The sequence below is a fragment of the Meriones unguiculatus genome, chromosome 10, assembly GCF_030254825.1.
Source record: "Meriones unguiculatus strain TT.TT164.6M chromosome 10, Bangor_MerUng_6.1, whole genome shotgun sequence".
NCBI lineage: Eukaryota > Metazoa > Chordata > Mammalia > Rodentia > Muridae > Meriones > Meriones unguiculatus.
The window spans coordinates 89,252,420-89,267,367 of record NC_083358.1 but is presented as its reverse complement, the minus strand read 5'-3'; the positions used below and the strand labels follow the sequence as shown (position 1 = coordinate 89,267,367).

Below are 14,948 nucleotides of genomic sequence, written 5' to 3'. Positions count from 1 at the left end.
TAGAGCAGGCGAAAGAGTCAAAGACACCCCTGCTCTCACTGTTAGGATTCCCACAGAAATTTCAAGCCCAAAATGCAGAGGACCCAGCACAGACCCATGCAGTCCCCTGACTGTTGCTGCAGTGTCTGAGAGCCCTGCTCAGTTGCTTCTGTGGGCCACGTTCTCCTGGTATTGTTGGCCCCTCTGGCTCCTACAATTTTTCCTCTCCGTCTTGTGTGGGGTTCCCCAAGCTCCAAGGGGACCGACCTGATGAAGATCTCCAATATGGGCTTTCTCTGCCTAATGTTCGGTTGTGAGTCTCTGCATCTGCTCCTCTCAGCTCTGGGAGGAAGCCTTGCTGATGACTGTTGGCTAGGCAAGGATAGCCAGGACTGTTACAAAGAGAAACCCTTTTTCAAAAAACAGACAAAAATTTTAAAAATATGTCTTCATTATACAAAATAGCGGGTTTCATTAATAAGCAATAGGAATTATGGTAGAAGGATTCTCGGAGAGATGGCTCAGTGGTAAAGATCCCTGCTTCTCTTACAGAAGACCAAGATTTCATTCACAAAACATGTCAGCTAACAACTGGCTGTAACTCTGGCCCTAGGGGATCTGGTACTGTCGTCTGGCCTCCTTGGGCACCAGGCACATGCATGGCACACATGAAATCAAGGCACACAAAACAAATAAAATCTTATTGAAAAAAAAAAGAATAATGAGAGAGCAGAGCAGAGTGGGACATGCCTTTAATCTCATCACTCAGGAGGCAGAGGCAGGTAGATCTCTTGAAGTTCAAGTTTCTGATCTGCATAGTGAGTTCCAACCAGCCAGGACTACATACAGTGAGACCTGTCTTAAAAAAAAAAAAAAAGAAAGAAGGCAGGGGAGGAAGGAAGGAAGAAGGGGGGGAAGAAGAATTATGGGAGAGATTTGGAGATTTAAATGGGCAAATGAAAAACTTTGTATAAAAGTAACAAATACATACACAGAGATCCTGAGTTTATTTCTTCAATGATGAAAACGTTGCTTTCTCAAACTAAGTTACTGAGCAAAATTTTTTACCTTTAAACAATTCCACTGTCTTTTGGGAGGCAGTGGGGGAAGTTGGTTTTTTCTGTGAAGCCTTGGCTGTCCTGGATCTCACTCTATAGATCAGGCTGGACTTGAACTCAGAGATGCACTAGCTTCTGTCTCCCAAGTGCTGGAATTAAAGGCGTGCATCACCACTGCTCCATTTTTGAACTTTAATGGTAGGTTTATTTTTAGCATTAAAATGTGTTCTGTTTTAGATTAAGTTGAGTGAAGTTGTTGGCTCTGGAAAAGATGGCAGAATACTTAAAGAAGATATTCTCAACTTTTTGGAAAAGCAGACAGGAGCCATACTGCCTCCCTCACCAAAAGCTGAAATCACACCACCTCCGCCACACCCCAAAGACAGGACCTTTCCCACGCCAATATCAAAGCCTCCAGTATTCACAGGCAAAGACCGAACAGAGCCTGTAACAGGTAATGGAAACAGCAGTAATAGGAAGCAGTCATTTATTCCGGGGAAACTATCTCAGAAGATGCATGTTCATCCTGTGATGTTTTTGATCTTTTTTTTTTTTTTTTTTTTTTTTGAGCCACTGTCTCACTACTATGTAGGCCAGGCTGGCTTCAGACTCAAAGAGATCCTCCTGCCTCTGCCTCCCAAGTGCTGGGATTAAAGGCATGCACCACCACACCTGGCTTTCAGTTCTTACTAAGTTCTTACTAATAGAAAAGTTCAAAATTATCATGAAATTATGATAATGCAATGGCACAGTTTTTTTGAATTTATATTGAAAAATAACATTATCGAATTTATATAAAATGACTGAGTTTCTTCTAGGCTTCCAAAAAGCAATGGTCAAGACCATGTCTGCAGCCCTGAAGATTCCCCACTTTGGTTATTGTGATGAGCTTGACCTTACTGAACTGGTTAAGCTTCGCGAAGAATTGAAACCTGTTGCTTTGGCTCGTGGAATCAAACTCTCCTTCATGCCCTTCTTCTTAAAGGCAAGTTTCACTCATTCCAAGCAAGGCCCTAGAGGACAGTGCCACTTTGTTTTGTAAAGATCGAGTCCTTTAGAAGGCATGCATAAAATACTACTTCGAGCCATATTGTCAGACTTAGAGAAATAACGTCCAAACCCACCATCTCTTTGCATCATAGAAATTTATGCAGTTGAAATCTGTGTTAATATCTTCATCTTCTTACCTCTTTTTTAAAAAATTACTTTATGTTTAAATTACATTTGCCTATTTATTTAGTGTGTGAAGGTACATGTGTGTGTGGTGCATGCATGCTCGCATGTACATGAGTGTATGTTTATGTGTTTATGTGCTCAGGTGCACTCAATAGGACAACTTGCAGAAGTCTGTTTCTTCCTTCTACCTCGTGAGTCCTAGGAATTGAACTCAGGTTGTCAGGCTTGGAGGAAAAGTGCCTTAGTCAATTCCTGTATTTGTTTGTTTTTGAAACAGAGTTTCACCATGCAGCCCTGGCGGGCCTGGAACATACTATGTAGACTGTTTTCAAGTGTGTGTGTGTGTGTGTGTGTATGTGTGTTCGTGTGTTCATGCAAGTGCCCATAGAGGCTAGAAGAGGGTGTGAGTTAGATCTCCTGGAGCCAGAGTCAATAGGCAGTACAGTTGTGGTCTTTCAACTTGGGTCCTAGGAACCAAACTCTAAACACTCTTAACCACTGAGCTCTCTCCCCACATCCTCTAGGAAGAGAATTGTGCCAACAGTTGAGGAAAGCCTTTAGTCCTAAAAGTTGTCGTTTGAGCTAAAAGGAGACATGAAGTGACTTTGTCCCCCTCAGTGGTTATTTATGTCCATGTATTCAGTACCTTCATGAGAACGTCTCCAGGGCAAGGCCTGGGGACCATTAGCTGCCATTGTGACTCTCCTTAGTGACCGTTGCAGAGCAGGCGCTGTGTGTCAGGTTGGGTAAGCATACTCCAAACAGTCATCCCTTACTTCTCCCAGACATGTAGATACTACTCTCCCCACTTTCCTCTGAAGAAAATTAGGCCTCAGATAGGTTGAGAATCTTGTCACGGACATTAACAAATGGAAAAGCCACCTTTCTGGTGTGTTGTGATCTGCTCTCACTCAGCATGGCTCCTCTTGCCCTTTCCTCACAGTCTGCCAGGATGAATCATCCTTCAATCAAATTGAGTCATTTCCCAGGTCTTTTCAACAGTTTCCCTTCATTGCCTTTATGACGTGTTCCTTTAGTGTGCCATCAGGACTCTGCTAGCTACCCCTCCAGGCTCTTCAAACCCACTCCTGCTTTAATCACACTGAGCTACACACATAGTTGCTGGATTATATAGCTTCACCTGAAATACCCACCAGGTCTCTCCCTCCCTCCCTCTCACTACCACCATTTTATTTTGTTTTGTTTTGTTTGTTTCGCCAGATAGCACAGGCTGACCTGCAACTAACAGTCCTGTCCCAACCTTCCAAGTGCTGGGATTACAGGACTGAACCATCTCACCTGGCACCCTCTTTCTGTGTATCTTAAGTACCGAATCAGTTGAGATATAGACTCCAGAAGCCCTCTTGCTCCCACTCTGCATCGGGCACTGTTGTTGCCCATGTAGTGTACTGCCAGTGTTAACCTGGTCCCCTTCTCCCGATGCTGAGCCCTTAGGACAAAACCCATTCTCCTTCAGCATCTGCCCTACAAGCGGATGGGCTCTAAGCATGCGGGGTAGCAGATGTCTCCAGATGAAAGGGGAGCATCTGAACTCCACTAAGGATATGGAGTCACCTTTAGAGATATCACTCAAACTTGTGTGAATGAGAAAACAGCTATAAGGGCTTTCCAGCAACAGGTAGAACTGAATTAGCAAAGAATGTTTATAGCAGGAGTCACTTAGAGGCCAAATAACTTGTTTCTCTTACTATATAGCAACTAAACACCCCCAGATTTAACAGACTAAAACATCGGTTGTTCATGGGTCCACATGAGCCTGCAGGTAAGCAGGGTATGACTCTGCTGGCCTTGGCAAAGTCATGCCCTTCTGCAGAAACTTGCAGGTTGGCCAGAGGCTGGCCTCAGAAGGGATGGCCACTTCTCTTCTGTGTCTTCGTTCTCCTCAGGGTGCTCAAGTGTGTCAGCCCTGGGGCAGGTGAAGAGAAGTGGCAGAAATGCTCAGGTCCTTGTGTTCTCAAGTTCTGCTTCATTGAGCTTATTCTGGTCCCACTGACCAAAACAATTCACATGACTAAGCAGGGATCTTGAAAGATTACTACCAAAGGGTAGAGACGCAGGGTGTTATGAAAACTTGGAGTCATTACTTCAACCTCTACAGTTGGAGACAAGAAAAATGCTTTAAGCAGATAAATGGCAGTTGTGTTTCACAGAGGTTAAACAGGTAAAGGTATTAATGGGACCATTAGAGTAGGAACCACACGGCCTTGAATGACCTGAGGCATTGCCAAGGCTGAGGCCTGTAGCTGGATAGGAGCTAGAGACCCTGAGACAGTCTGGTAAGAGGCAGCCTGCAGAGAGCAGCTGATAAAGAGGTGGTTTGGAGAAGGCTGAGGAAAAAAGTTTCACCCTTCCCTGCACCCTCAGGGAAGAAGAGGGCCAATGTGCAGAGTGAACTGAGACCGAGAAGTATAGGAAATCTGTGGGGTGGAGTGCTGGAGAAAGGCCCTGGGTTAGGGGAAGAATGAAATGAAGGCTCACAAGAGCACACCACCCCCGTGTCCCTAACCCTCTGCTTTCTGCCTCCCAGAGAGAGACCTGACTTCAAAAGGCCAAGGTAGACCAGCAATTTGGCATCTCTTTGGATCTCTTTCATAGCTGTTTCTTCATTGTGTTAGTCAAAAGGAACAATCTCAGTTAGTTCCCAGTTCACATTGATACTCTTCCACGAATTCATTGAAGTAATACATAATTTTTTTAACAAAAATAAGTCTCATTAATTTTATTTTAAGTTTAACCATAAATTTTTAAACATTTAAAATATACCACAAAATATGAAATGGGGTAGGAGGATGTGACCAAATCCCTGGACATACATAGCTTGTGTTTTCACTTGCAAAATTACTATACTCAAAACCTCATTTCTATGGATAATACTTTTGACTAACTTTAGGTGTGGATCTTTGTTTGTTGTTGTTTGAAACAGGGTCTTTCTATGTAGTTCCTGGCTGTTCTGGAACTTGTTTAGACCAGGCTGTCCTAGTCACTGTTCTGTTGCTGTGAAGAGACCATGACCATAGCCTGTTCTAACTAAACTAATCGCTGTGAAAGATGTCTACCCAAACCCCCTCTACGTAAAGGATTTGATTTGGGGGTGTGCTGTCAAGACCCCTAACCAAAGTTACATTTAATGCAAGGAAAGTAAAGAACTCAATAGCATTGGACAAGGACCAGGGGAGAGAGACTTCTTTTAAGAACAATCTTAGGCATCTTTATTTTGCTGTTTTCATTTTTAAATATTATTATTCAATTTTTTTATTCTTTTAATAGTTTCATATACGTATGCAATAAATTTATCTTTGAAATTTAATGTAAGGTATAAGCAGCCAGGCTGTGCAGCAAAGGCTGTCGTGAGCATTTACACTTATGGAGGCCTGGGCAGGAGAGAAATGATGTGAAGAGAAAGTTTAAGCCTGGGTACACACGGCCTTGAATGAAGAGCTCTCTTCCCCGCTCCTCTTCTACCTCCTTTTGCTTCTAGTCCTCTGTGCCTGCGTGAGGCAAGAATGCTCATGTTGCACTGTCGTTCTCCTCAACAGGCTGCCTCGTTGGGATTACTGCAGTTTCCTATCCTGAATGCCTCCGTGGACGAAAACTGCCAGAACATCACCTACAAGGTTGGCTCTGCATTTGGAAAATCCTGATAGAGCAGAAGATGGTGTAGTGTGCCCGTGTTCTAACTCTTTTCAGACAGGAAGGAAAGACATAGCATAAGCCATTACAGTTAGGCTCAGTCTGCTGGCTTTGTTTTCACTGTTTAATAGATTTTGTTCTGGTGTGCAGCCTTCCCTTGTTAAGTCCTGTTGCTTTTCCATGTGAAATAGTGGAACTGCCCAGGTGGCAGGCACGCCTGCCTTTAGCCCCAGCACTCGGGAGGCACAGAAACAAAAGGTGCTCTTAAATAGTGCAGGGGATCAGATCAACGTTTTTGCGGCATGCCTAATACAGTGAGCTGTTTATCTATCTAATCCTTCCTAATTAAATGTAGCTTATTTTAAAAACCCAGAGAAAATAACGTTTGCCTTCAATCCTGTCGCCTCAGTTAGTTCCCTGTTCACATTGATACTCTTCCACGAATTCATTGAAGTAATACATAATTTTTTTAATTTGCTTTGCTCTTTTTCATTTTATGTATCATGGACATGCCATACATCAGTAGACGGAATGTTGTCATTTATTTACTGGCAAGAATTCTCATGGTTATAAAACCACCTGATGCTGTCGATTCCTTCATTCTTTTGCATTTATTTCCTTAGCATAGTTTTTTATAAATATCAGATGTATCTTCATGATGGAAGGAAAGAACTGTTGTTCCCTGACCTCTGCGTGCATGTCGTGGTATTTGTGTGTACACACACAGGGCGTACACACAAATGTAATTTTAAAAACTTAAAAAGATTATTGTTTCTAAAATAATCTTTTAAGTTTGCTTCAGTGATTTTTTAATTTGCATTTGTTTTATTGGGGGAGGGAGGAGTTGGCGCGCACTGCACCTCTCCCCTGTGTGGAAGTCAGGACAACTGCCAAGAGTCACCTCTCTCCTTTTACCCTGTGGGTTCATAACTTTAAACTCAGCTTAGCAGAAAGTGCCCTTTGCCCACTATAGTGCCTCATCAACCAAACTGTTTCTTCTAAGTTACTTCCATTCTAGTGAAAATGGATGACTTTTATTTTTTGATTTTTTTTTTTTTTTGGCTTTTTGAGTTATGGTCTTGCCATATGGCACAAGCTGGCTTCAAACCATCACTCTTTCTTTCTCAGCCTCCTGAATGCTGGGATTATAGAGCACCATAAACCTGGCTTGGCTAAATGGCTTGGAATGTTTGTTTTAGAGAGCAGTATAGTTTATCTTTTCTTTGTTGTAAGCTTTTGTATTAAAAGTTCTGCTGGTAATTTTTACGTCTTAGGCTTCTCACAACATTGGGATAGCAATGGATACGGAGCTGGGGTTGATTGTCCCCAACGTGAAGAATGTTCAAGTTCGCTCTGTATTTGAGATTGCCATGGAACTGAACCGCCTCCAGAAACTGGGCTCTTCGGGTCAGCTCAGTACCACAGACCTTACCGGAGGGACATTCACTCTTTCCAACATTGGATCAGTAAGTCACAGTGTTCAAATGTATAAGTGTAACTTGAATTTCTGATCATATGCTCAAATAAAATACAGCCATCATCTTGAGGCATTCCCTGAAAGCTAAATTTTCCCATTCTTCTCAGATTGGTGGAACCTATGCCAAGCCGGTGATATTGCCACCTGAAGTAGCCATCGGTGCCCTGGGAGCGATTAAGGTATGGGTAGTGAGTAACTGCAAGACAGTTCCAGTAAGCTGGGACTAAGCATGAAGATGACTCAGGAGTGAAGGTCATCCCCTACTCTTCAGCTTATGCTTATCAAGTTTGGCTCGGGAAGCCCGTGCCATCTATTGAACTAGATCAGAGGGCACTGTGCAGTCCCAGCTGGCTTCAATTCTGGGCCCTCGTTCCCCGCTGGGGTTACAGGTGTATGCTTGGCTGCAAGTGCCTTTATCTGTTGACCCAGCTTGCCAGGCCTGTCGATTAAAACCAATAGTAAGGGGCTGGCGAAGGCCTGTCTATTAAAACTAATAGTAGGGGGCTGGCGAGGTGGCCCAATGGTTCAGAGCACTGACTGCTCTTCTAGACGACCTGGGTCCTCTAGTCCGATTCCCAGCAACCACATGGAAGCTCATAACTGCCTGTAACTCCAAGAGCCGACACTCTCACACAGACATACATGCAGGTTAGACACCAGTGCATATAAAATGAAAACAAATAAATTTAGAAAAGATCTAGTAATAAGTTAGAACTTATATTTTGTACATTTCTTATTAATAGCTGAGGGTTTTGGTTTGGTTTTCGTGTGTGAGGTGTGTGGATGGTGTGGGCTGTGTACATGTCTTCATGTGTTCCGGGGCTCAATTCTCTATCACTTCGCACCTTTGACCCATGATCTCTTGCTGAACCTGGAGCTTGGGGGTTTTGCCTATGCTGACAGCCAGCAAGCTCCAGCCACCCTCAGCCACCTGTTCTGTGCTGAGGTTACAGGTGTGTGTAGGCTCGCATCCGGGTTGCTACCTGTGTTCTGGGATCGGGATTCTAGTCCTCGTGATTGTTTGCCTCTTGGTGCCAAGGATGGAACTTGTCCGTGTTAGGCAAACACTCTGTCAGTGAGCTACCCCCAAAGCCCTAATGAATGTTTTTCAGAATAACCCATCATGGCTTGGGATTTTCGTTTTTAAGCTGGACAAACCCTGCTTTTCATGACATGCTGTCAGTCATCTGCTCTGACCATGACCATATCTCCCACCCTTCCCCCCCACAGTAGTTGGGAGACAGGATCTCTGCTCCACTAACACTCCCGTCGTGCCCCAGCTCCAGTGTCCATGTACTGTTCTTCCTTGTTGCCTTCAGTGAGGAGTCTAAGTACTTTCCTTGTCTCAGTTTTCTTCTCTTAGGGTCTGTAGAGTACTTAGCATGCAGTGATTAATAAACGTTAACATTTGAAATATGAGTGAAATTTAATGTAAATATTATATACAGGGCAAGAGATTTCTTGAAGAATTAAAACCTAGGACACGGCCTCCCAAGGTTGGGGGACATAGGAAGCATTTTCAGAGGTCCTAGAGGATGCCGCTCATTGGCAGGGAGCGGGGTTTTCTAGACCTCACAGCATTGTCGCCAGACCTTCCTTCCACTGTGAGCGAGTGGACGTTTACCCTTGTTTACCCTTCATATTTTCCATTATTTCTAGGCTCTTCCCCGATTTGACCAGAACGGAGAAGTTTATAAAGCACAGATAATGAACGTGAGCTGGTCAGCTGATCACAGGATCATTGACGGCGCCACCATGTCACGCTTTTCTAACTTGTGGAAATCCTACCTAGAAAACCCAGCGTTTATGCTGCTAGATCTGAAATAATGTCAAATAGGAAGCCCTGGGACTTCTTGCATTTCCGAAGAGTACGTGAGGCCTAACTGTGCCAGCATGTATTCTTGTTACAGTTGCAAGAAACGGTTTGTGTTGCCTGGTTAAGGCTCAAAGGCACAGTATTTACCACTGTCACATTAGGTTCTTTGCTGAAAATGAACGATGGGGAGCGGTTCTGTTGTATAGGTCGGAGGGTGACTTCCCAGTATGGTGCCGAAATCTGTGTCCATGAATTGAAACAGGCAACAAAACAAAATCAATGTCACTAAAAGGCAAGGAGCAATATACACGTGGTTTTTGCCTTGTTTCTCTCTCTTTGTTTTTTTAACTGATTTTTTAAATGAAACTTTAAAATTATACTTAATTGGGGAAAGAGATTTATATACAAATATGTTTTTCATTTCTTTCCTATAAAATAAGTGCAATTCTGCTTATCTCTCAGATAATGAGACATGTACTCTTGCCTTATGTGTAAAGTAACATCTGTAAATGTCTTATAGCTATAAAATAGCATTCTGTAGAGGGGGAGTTATAGTTTCATCTTGATTATAGTTCACAACGAAAAAGGCTGTCAAAAGTAAATTTTAAAATAGACTTCTAGAACTGTGCTAATGCTTTGGCATTTTGCTGGGAAATACTTGACTTTGCCAACTCACTTTGTGATGTAAAATATCATAAAAAACGCCAGCTTCTGGCTTTTTTTTTTTTAACACTTAAGAAATTTATTGCCTTTTAATTTTATTGATCTTCAGGTAAACACAAGAAAAGGTCCTGGAATCTATTCTGTTTTGAGCATGAATAAGAAGAGAGTCAAATGGGAAATTGTGAGCATAAAATTAGTTTATGCAGAAATGCTACTAATGATTATCTTGACAAAGGTATACTTTAATCAAACAGCATCAGGATGAATCTAATTCAAGGCTGGGCAATCCTTTATTCCCATCCCTTGATGAGCACACAGATGTGTGGATCTCTCTGTGAGTTTGAGGCCAGCCTGGTCTATATTATGAGTTACCAGACAGCCAGAGCTATGCAAAGAAATTCTCTTTAAAAAGAAAAGAAAAGAAAGAAAGAAAAAGAAAAAAGAAAAGATGAATCAAATTCAGTATCTTGAAATCTAGATTTGTTTTCTTCTGCTGCTATTACCTAATTGAATATATCATGACAGAATTACTTGTTTAAATGAAGTTTTGTGACAGTAGGAAAAAGGGTCATTTTAATGCCTACTTGATTTTTTTTGAAAAAGAGAAATGCTCTATAAAGTAATGCTGTTTGTTTTGAATTCACATCATGAAACCCATTGTTTTTACATAAAGAAGGTTAGCAAAAGAAAATCAATTCAGAACCACGACCTGTGTCCCTAGGCCTGTAATTCCCACACTTGGGAGTCTAAGGCAGGGGATCCTGACTTCAAGGCCACGCCAGGCCACACACAGTGAGACTTTCTCTGAAGAAAAGAAAAAACTACAGATAATGTGGCAAGTAACCAACTGTAATCTATAATCTTAGCACTGTTAACATTATAATGTATTTATCTACGTACATAGGTATTCTTTTATAAAAATGAAATCATAATGTATCTACTATTTTATAATTTGATTTTTTAAATTTATCATTATATTATGGATACCTTTATAGGTCAATAAACAGTTCTACACTGTCATCCTTTGTATGACTGGATAGTGCACTGTGTATGTTATTTTTTACTATTTCTTTAGTGTGTATATATGTGAGTGAGCACACACACACGCATGCGTATGCCATATATGTGGAGGTCAAAGAACAGCGTGCAGAAGTCAGTTCTCTCCTACTACAGTTTTGCTGTTTGGCTGTTTTTCCTTTTTTAATTTTGTGTGTGTATCACTGTATATATTGTACATTCATATATGTATTGAACATTGAACTGAACTGGGGACATGACTAGAATCCAGGCGTTTGGTGGGCTAAGGCAGGAGGCTTGTGTGTTCTAAGTCGTTTGGGCCACATAGTGAGAGCCAGGCCACACTACCCCAAATTAAACACCTATTATAGTCTTAGTATGGAGACAAGCACTGCTCCCATAATGCATACCTCCTCGGTCTCTGCCCTTATTTCACTTACAGTCTAAGGAAGGTGACAGATATTAAGTAGCTAAAAAATTCATACAATTACACCACCATAATGGAAAATCCAACAAATAGGGTGCTGTGAGCCATGTGAAAAAAGGTACCCATGTTGGGGAGAATCCTAAGATGGACATCTCGTTAAACTCCCTGTCCAGGTAGTCGCTTAATTTAAAGTGAAAGGTAACCACGATCGGTGAAAATTTACTCCTTATTTGAAGAGCAAAAAAGCTAAGAGACAGGCACGCTGGGGGAAAAGCAAGCATGCAACATATTCACCTGAAGATCCAGTGTGATTGGCTCAAGACGTTTCCTACCTCACCAGGAGAAGCTTTGAGCAGTTACCCCAACTCCCTGCTGTTGTCCTCTTACTTGTCATCCATTGAGAACAGTGGAAAATTTATTTCCTTCTGTGTGCAGGGCCTTGCGGAGAGCACATATCCTTGGAGGAAATCAGAGGACCCAGAGCATGATTTCCAGCAGCATGGCTGAGCCATGGGTGTAGGCTAGTGGGTAGAGTGGGCACCCTGGGACAGGGAGACCTTCCAGTACTCCTAGAGTTGAAATTAAATCAGGGAGATCCATGTTATTTCCTCATTAACATGGAAATAATTGAGGTTACATGGTCCATGTACATCTGGTGAGAGGAGAAGCCCAGTCACTGCTGGAAGGGGCTGGTGAGAAAGGCAAAGAAAGCTCTCCACTTGCTATGAAGAGCATTTCTCCGATCTTTGCGGAAGAAGAAAGTTTGAAAGACCAGAACCAGAGCTGGGTGCGATGGCACACACCTGTAATCCCAGAACTCAGGGAGGCACAGGTAGGCAGGTCTATGAAGAGGGTCCAGGACAGCCAAGGCTACACAGAGAAACCCTGTCTTAGAAAGAAAGGAAGGAGACAGAAAGAGAAAGGAGAAGGAAGGAAGAGAGAGAGAAAGAAAGAAAGAAAGAAAGAAAGAAAGAAAAGAAAGAAAGAAAGAAAAAAGAGAAAGAAAGCAAAAAGAGAGACGAACCAAAATGGGTATGACTGTCTGGCATGCTGACCTCAAATGCAACTTATGTTGAAGCTTGTGTAAGTTGTGGTTGTGTCAAAAGGTAAGGGGGCAGTTTGTCTGGGAAGTCCACTGGCCTGTTTTGGTACTTCACAGTGTACATTCCAAGGTCACTTTGTGTTTTTTTGTTTGTTTGTTTTGTTTGTTTTCTGACTTCTAAGTACTTCTAAGTGAGCTCTGTCAGAAGGAGATGGTGTTCAGCAGGACAGTGCGAGGAGCACAAACCTTCCTTAGAGGTCGTTTAAGCCTTGCTAGTATTTTTGCATACTTGATTAGTTAGTTCATTCTATGTCTAAGTATTGGGTGAGACCCAGATACAGAGCTGGGGAGAGAAATGTGGATAGATAAATGAATGGTTTTTCAGGGATCTTTGCAAAGGTACCTGGGCCAGACCATTAGCTACAGTTGAAGCATTTAGGCCCTTACTATGTTTTCTTTCCCTTGAACTGCCTCCAAACTCAAAGCATTCACTGACAGGGGCCTGGGAATGCATGCTGATTCCCGTGGCAAACATCACTTAACTACATCAGCCAGCAGGGCATTTTCTGTGTTATGGACATGCCCAGAAGCACAATGTGGAGAAGAGCAGAGCCTCTTCCATAGAATGAATTCTGTGTGGATCCTGAGACAGAACCGGTCCCAAGTTACCCCAGAAGAATAAAGAGGTTGACTTCAAAGCCAACTCACAATTGATACCATGTAAGAGTGCTTTGTGCCCATTCACATGCATATTGAACATAAAGTACACAGGCCAGGTCTGGTAGCACATGCCTTTGATCCAAATACCTTGGAGGCAGGTGGATCTCTGAATTTGAAGCCAACCTGGTCTACACAGTTTGTTTCAGGACAGCCAGGGCACTGTAATGAGACCCTTTTTCAGACAGACAGGTAGGTAGATAGACAGACAATCAGATAGATCAGGACAGCCAGGGCAATGTAAAGAGACCCTATTTCAGGCAGACAGGTAGGTAGGTATGTAGGTAGACAGACAATCAGATCAAGACAGCCAGGGCAATGTAAAGAGACCCTGTTTCAGATAGATAGATAGATAGATAGATAGATAGATAGATAGATAGATACATGGATAGATAGATGTCCCTACCTATTAGAAAAGCTGTGTTTCTAGACAGTTCTTTTTTGTAAAAAAAAAAGAAAAAGTTTCTGTCTGTGTCTATGTATGTGTGTGGGCCTGTATGTCACAATGAGTATGTGGAGGTCAGAGGACAACTTGTGGGAGTTGCTCTCTCCTCCCGCCAACAGCCTTTATCTGCTGAGCCATCTGGCTCACCCACCTAGTCTTACTGTGGTTGTCCTGTTTCAGTGTTTCCCCCAAAGCATGTGTTGGTGTCAACTTCCATTGACCTATGCAGCTCTGTCTGCAAGATCTAGGATTTGAGGACATTTAATAATGGAGGGCTGGGCTGAGAGCTACAGTTTCGTGCTGCAGACAACTTTAGTTTCTGTTTTACACACAAACGGAAGAAAGCAAGCAATGATCCAAGAAAGGTTTGCATTTAAAAAATGTAAATAACACCAGTAAACACATACTAAATATTAACAGCAACTCTTGTAGAACTTTCTCAGGTCAAACCAATATAAACACAATTGCCTGGCACATGCTATAGATTATATCTGAAAAAGCAATTAAACAAGGCAGAAGGCCATATCTACATTCAGGGCACAATGAGGACAGCACATATCCTTTCTCCAAATTAGGTTCAATAGCTATGTTTTGACATCCAATGAGAATAAAGATGTCTTATAAATTGAATGCAAATGTTTGTTGCATGTGGCACAAAATCTCATCCAAGAACAATAAACTTAAAAGGCCCTCTGTCCTTTTCCCCGGGGCCTCCCTCACAGTTCCCCATGGCATTGCTCACCACGTTGTTGACCGTGTTGGGACAAGTTGGTAACTTAATCCCCAATGAAAAACCTTGAGAGGGAGGCCCTGGGAGTCGGGATGCTTAAGTCACGAGGATGCCAGCCTTGTGGGTGGACTAACACGGGTTGTAGAAAGACTTGAGGCTGGGAGTCCTGTCTCTTGCTTCCTCTCCTGTGATGCCGTCCACCATGCTGTAATGCAGCAAACAGGCCCTCACCAGATGTGACCGCTGGAGTTTGAATTGCCCAGTCTCCTGGACTGTAGAGTAAATCTTTCTTCTTTAAAAGTTACCCAGTCTCACCAGGTGTGCTGGCACGTACCTTTAATCCCAGCACTTAGGAGACAGAGGCAGGTGAATCTCTGTGAGTTCGAGGTCAGCCTGGCCTGCAGAGGGAGTTCCAGGACAGCAGGGCTCTGTTACACAGAGAAACCCTGTCTTGAAAAAACAAAAACAATATCAATAACAAAAAGTTACCCGGTCTCAACTATCCTGTTAGAGCAACCCAAAACGGAAGGCAATGGTTTTGCTCCTTTCCGACATATGCTATTTAAAAACTAAGACTAGTTTATTGCATCTCTCCATAACTTCAGTCTACCTCATAACTCCTACCTTACAAACCATCTGACCCCATATCAGGACCTACTCTGTCCCCAGGCCTCAGAAAAACCTCTATCCAAGTTCTTAGTGGAACTTTTACCATCTTTGGTCTTTTTCTGGAATCCAAGAAAGAAAACT

The 14,948-nt window shown here is 42.6% G+C and overlaps 1 protein-coding gene across 6 annotated transcripts in view; it reads left to right on the top strand.

Moving 5' to 3' along the window:
* Positions 1-10,840, top strand: part of Dbt (dihydrolipoamide branched chain transacylase E2) — a 35,830-nt gene extending 24,990 nt beyond the window's left edge. For 5 of the 6 annotated variants that reach the window (XM_021642708.2, XM_060392840.1, XM_060392838.1 and 2 more), the window contains 6 exons: positions 1,275-1,491; positions 1,856-2,022; positions 5,771-5,848; positions 7,139-7,330; positions 7,449-7,520; positions 9,001-10,840. In XM_021642708.2, the coding sequence (XP_021498383.1) occupies positions 1,275-1,491; positions 1,856-2,022; positions 5,771-5,848; positions 7,139-7,330; positions 7,449-7,520; positions 9,001-9,168 (894 nt within the window). In that variant the 3' untranslated portion in view covers positions 9,169-10,840. The remainder of the gene's footprint in view (positions 1-1,274; positions 1,492-1,855; positions 2,023-5,770; positions 5,849-7,138; positions 7,331-7,448; positions 7,521-9,000) is intronic. The other variant, XM_060392839.1, reaches the window with a different exon arrangement.
* Positions 10,841-14,948: the final 4,108 nt, after the last annotated feature.